This window comes from Tachysurus fulvidraco, chromosome 14 (assembly GCF_022655615.1).
Source record: "Tachysurus fulvidraco isolate hzauxx_2018 chromosome 14, HZAU_PFXX_2.0, whole genome shotgun sequence".
NCBI classification, from domain to species: domain Eukaryota; kingdom Metazoa; phylum Chordata; class Actinopteri; order Siluriformes; family Bagridae; genus Tachysurus; species Tachysurus fulvidraco.
In genome coordinates, this window is record NC_062531.1 from 26582004 (window position 1) to 26587080 (window position 5077).

At 41.8% G+C, this 5077-nt stretch overlaps 1 protein-coding gene and 1 long non-coding RNA gene across 2 annotated transcripts; one reads left to right on the forward strand and one right to left on the reverse strand.

Moving 5' to 3' along the window:
• Nucleotides 1-729: 729 nt before the first annotated feature.
• On the forward strand, nt 730-3327 carry si:ch211-170d8.2 (uncharacterized protein LOC571755 homolog). The gene is made up of 3 exons (XM_027140329.2): nt 730-1538; nt 1740-1884; nt 1968-3327. The coding sequence occupies exons 1-3, from the start codon at nt 1238-1240 to the stop codon at nt 2296-2298; spliced, it is 777 nt and encodes a 258-aa protein (XP_026996130.1). The 5' UTR covers nt 730-1237; the 3' UTR covers nt 2299-3327.
• LOC125146349 lies at nt 2655-4629 on the reverse strand. The gene is made up of 2 exons (XR_007144816.1): nt 4560-4629; nt 2655-4515 (listed from the first exon to the last, which is right to left on the reverse strand). It is a non-coding gene; the product is annotated as an uncharacterized LOC125146349 (long non-coding RNA).
• Nucleotides 4630-5077: the final 448 nt, after the last annotated feature.

Genomic DNA, 5077 nt, shown 5'->3' on the forward strand with positions numbered 1-5077 from the left:
GGCCACATTAAGCTGTTCACTGAAGGACCTCATTATGCAGAAGCATTTAAAGCCTCCACAGGGGTGTAAATGGGCACCTAAGAGCCACAAAAACCTGCACAGACCGGGGGACAAACTCCGATTACACTCGGCACACACATTCTTTTGTCCTTGTGCTGGATTTTTTTAGTTTTTAAACCCTTTCAGCAGTCACTAATCTGACCTGCCGCTAACTTCTTCTGGTGAATTTGAGGTCAGATTTTAGTTCATTAGTCTCTTTCTTTCTTTGTGTTTTTAAGCAGCTTAGAAAACTTTGACTTTTAAAGCACATATTAACTACTTTTCTGCTCCTGACAGAACTGTAGCTACTGGCTACAGGGTGTAGAGTCGATTCTGAAGCTTTGGTGTCGTTTACTTTATAAAACAAAGTGTAAAATAAATCAATCAAAAATTCAAACGTCTTACAATCAAACAGCTACACAAAGCTAAAGAATCTAAGAAGCTGTGTATTCATCTTGGATATCAATAAAATGACCCGCTGTTTACGAATTATATATGAATCATAATAAATGTTCATAGTAATTGTTTATTTTACTGGTTTATTGACAAGCATTTTATTAAAAACTCTAAGTTATTCGGAATCTTGTGGAATCTTTATGACTGTGAATCTATGAATCTTTATGAATCATTATGACTCCTTGTGAAACTTTATGAATCTTTGTGAATCTTTATGAATCTTTATGAATCTTTGTGAATCTTTATGAATCTTCGTGACTCTTTGTGAGTCATTATGAATCTTTGTGAATCTTTATGAACCTTTATGAATATTTATGAATCTTTATGAATCTTTGTGACTCTTTGTGAATCTTTATAAACACGACACCGTGTTTTTTTTATTTGATTGTATTTTTAATAGACACATTTTCTAAACCATATGTATAAGTAACTCAAACCCTGTATTTTAACTATTAACTGTTTTCTTTTTCCTCTGAAATAAAACCCAACCTCCTTCCAGTAACACGTTTTGATACGCAAATGAGCACAATCACGCATTAATATGTAAATGAGCCCGTGACGTCACTTGGATGTTTGTGGAGACGTCCTGCGTGTGAAGCCGCAGCAGTGTGTCGGAGCGCGGGGTTTATTTTACACCCGGACTCGGTGTTATATATAAATACATTACAGCAGCGGCAGCAGCGAGGTTTATTGCCCCGGGTGTTCTATATAAATACCCTACAGCGGGGTCCCTGTCCGTGCCATGACCCCTTTACTCATCATCGCCCTCGGCAGCTTGTTCACGGCGGTCAGGAGCCGCTCGTTTCTCGGGGCTCAGTGTGGCCTCCTCACCGCGTCCTGGACCGACACTAAAGTCACCTCGGTGACCGGGGACTGGAGCCACATGTACCGCCTGAAAGTGTCGCCTCCGCCCGAGGACGGACCGCAGCGGCCGGTGTTCCCTGAGCAGCCGCTGTTCGGCTTCATTAGGCGGGTGTACAGATGCTGTCAGTCCGGTCACCGCTGTGCGGGAGTTAAAGGGCTCCAGGGCCGAGAGACTGCAGGTGAGAACACTGAGGTTAATCACCTGCTCATTTCATTACCTTTTTATAGCTTTATGTACAATATTTATTTATATTGTATCTTGTTACAGCATCTAAACTCTGTGAAGGTGTTTTATTTCGTGTAAAAATCTATAAATAATTCACGTCTCCTGAATAGATCAGTGATTCATTCTGGTATAAAATATCGTCTGTGTTTTTAAGGCTCGACGGTGGAGTTTGTTCTGAGCGAGGACGTGTGGTCAGCACCGATACTGAGAGCCGAGGTTCATCTTCACATCTCCAACCCACACCAGCTGAAGGTCCAGCCGCTGCTCCCCTGGCTCGACAAACGCCACCGGCCTACGAGGTGAGACGGGGCACAAAGCACAGGCTGTACGGTTTCTGACAAACTTCTACTTTAATGAACTATGGAATATTCTCATTCTGTAGGTACAGCGAGTGGTGGATGGACAGCACGCTGGAGGTCAGGGTGGATCTGCACTTCCTTTTTCAGGCTCTTCAGGCTGTCAGAGGGAAGCGTGGAGGCGCCAGTGCGATGGAGATCCCACGTGTCAGAGGTCTGCACACACTCCGGACTTCGGAAGTGAGACCCACTGTGGCAGAAGGTGGAGATGGGAGGGTGGAGCATCACCCTCAGGTTCCTGTAGACCTGGGCCTGACCTTACACTGCAGCACAGTGGAGCTGAACACACCACTGCCGTGTGAGAGCCACGGGGTTCGACTGCTTCACACACCCTTCATCACGCTCTCGTATGGATAACACACACACACACACACACACAATAGTCTTGATATGTTTGTCAAAGTGCGGTCTGCCAGGACACTGTAAATATTCCAAATACGCACTTCAGCAATAAATTTGAATATATTTAATTTATACAGGTGTTTTGTGGGAAACTTATCAATGTATATAATGTAAATAAACTCATAGTTTTATATAAAACTCTTTATTTCTGTCTGGAGTTGAATGTTGTCTGATTTATTCCTCACCAGTGGATCAGTTACTGTTCTCACACACACACACAGACACACACACACACACACACACACACACACACACACACACACACACACACACACACACACACACACACACACAGAGAGAGTTTATACAAGGTGAGTTAAGGTTATTTAATTGTTCACATTTATTGTTAATATAAACCCTGAAACGTCGCTCTGACATTTAAAAGCATAAAATATTTTTCCATTTGTTTGTTGTTTGTTTGTTTATTTAAATGAGTTTGTAGGGGAAACACAAAACATTAAATCCTGTACAATATGGCAACATTACAAACAATGTTTAAAGTTAAATCTATAAATCATTTGTCTCAAATGTTAATTCAGAATGATTAGATTGTTAGTGCTACTAATCCCAAATCAATTAGACCATAATCCATCAGCAGTAAACACCACCTAGTGGCCATTGGTAGTAATTACCTACCAGCAGTAAACACCACCTAGTGGCCATTGGTAGTAATTAGCTACAAGCAGTAAACACCACCTAGTGGCCATTGGTAGTAATTAGCTACCAGCAATAAACACCACCTAGTGGCCATTGGTAGTAATTAGCTACCAGCAATAAACACCACCTAGTGGCCATTATTAATAATTACCTACCAGCAGTAAACACCACCTAGTGGCCATTGTTAGTAATTAGCTACCAGCAGTAAACACCACCTAGTGGCCATTGTTAGTAATTAGCTACCAGCAGTAAACACCACCTAGTGGCCATTGTTAGTAATTACCTACCAGCAGTAAACACCACCTAGTGGCCATTGTTAGTAATTACTTACAAGCAGTAAACACCACCTAGTGGCCATTGTTAGTAATTAGCTACCAGCAGTAAACACCACCTAGTGGCCATTGTTAGTAATTAGCTACCAGCAGTAAACACCACCTAGTGGCCATTGTTAGTAATTACCTACCAGCAGTAAACACCACCTAGTGGTCATTGTTAGTAATTACCTACCAACAGTAAACACCACCTAGTGGTCATTGTTAGTAATTACCTACCAGCAGTAAACACCACCTAGTGGCCATTGTTAGTAATTACTTACAAGCAGTAAACACCACCTAGTGGCCATTGTTAGTAATTAGCTACCAGCAGTAAACACCACCTAGTGGCCATTGTTAGTAATTAGCTACCAGCAGTAAACACCACCTAGTGGTCATTGTTAGTAATTACCTACCAGCAGTAAACACCACCTAGTGGTCATTGTTAGTAATTACCTACCAACAGTAAACACCACCTAGTGGTCATTGTTAGTAATTACCTACCAGCAGTAAACACCACCTAGTGGCCATTGTTAGTAATTAGCTACCAGCAGTAAACACCACCTAGTGGCCATTGTTAGTAATTACCTACCAGCAGTAAACACCACCTAGTGGTCATTGTTAGTAATTACCTACCAACAGTAAACACCACCTAGTGGTCATTGTTAGTAATTACCTACCAACAGTAAACACCACCTAGTGGCCATTGTTAGTAATTAGCTACAAGCAGTAAACACCACCTAGTGGCCATTGTTAGTAATTACCTACCAGCAGTAAACACCACCTAGTGGTCATTGTTAGTAATTAGCTACCAGCAGTAAACACCACCTAGTGGCCATTGGTAGTAATTAGCTACCAGCAGTAAACACCACCTAGTGGTCATTGTTAGTAATTAGCTACCAGCAGTAAACACCACCTAGTGGCCATTGGTAGTAATTAGCTACCAGCAGTAAACACCACCTAGTGGCCATTGTTAGTAATTACCTACCAGCAGTAAACACCACCTAGTGGTCATTGTTAGTAATTACCTACCAACAGTAAACACCACCTAGTGGTCATTGTTAGTAATTACCTACCAACAGTAAACACCACCTAGTGGCCATTGTTAGTAATTACCTACCAGCAGTAAACACCACCTAGTGGCCATTGTTAGTAATTACCTACCAGCAGTAAACACCACCTAGTGGCCATTGTTAGTAATTACCTACCAGCAGTAAACACCACCTAGTGGCCATTGTTAGTAATTACCTACCAGCAGTATCGCTCTAGTCACTATAGAGTCAAGAGAGTCAGGTTAGTATTTATCAGTGTTAAACATCACCCATCACTGTATACACCACATTCTGCCCACCACCTAATGGTCATTGTCAGTAATTACAAGAGCTAAACACCACCAAAACACCATCATTTATAGCCACAAACTATAAACACAACCTAGTATCTATTGTTAGTTAATACATATCAGCAGTAAACACCACCTAGTGGACTTCATTAGTAGCTACCTGTGGTAAATACCACCTTTTCTGTGAAACTACACCTAGTGGTCATCTTAGTAACTGTAAACGCCACCTAAAAGGTGTGTGTTGAATACTGTGGTCTGTTGTAGCACATGTCTGGTGGAGAGAGATGCTGTTGCTCCACACAAAGTTACTCCTACTGTTGATCCTACTGCTATTAACTACACCATAGAATATTATTATCGGTAGCTGGAGTGTCTGACGCAGTAGCCGTGTGTGTGTGTGTGTGTGTGTGTGTGTGTGTGTGTG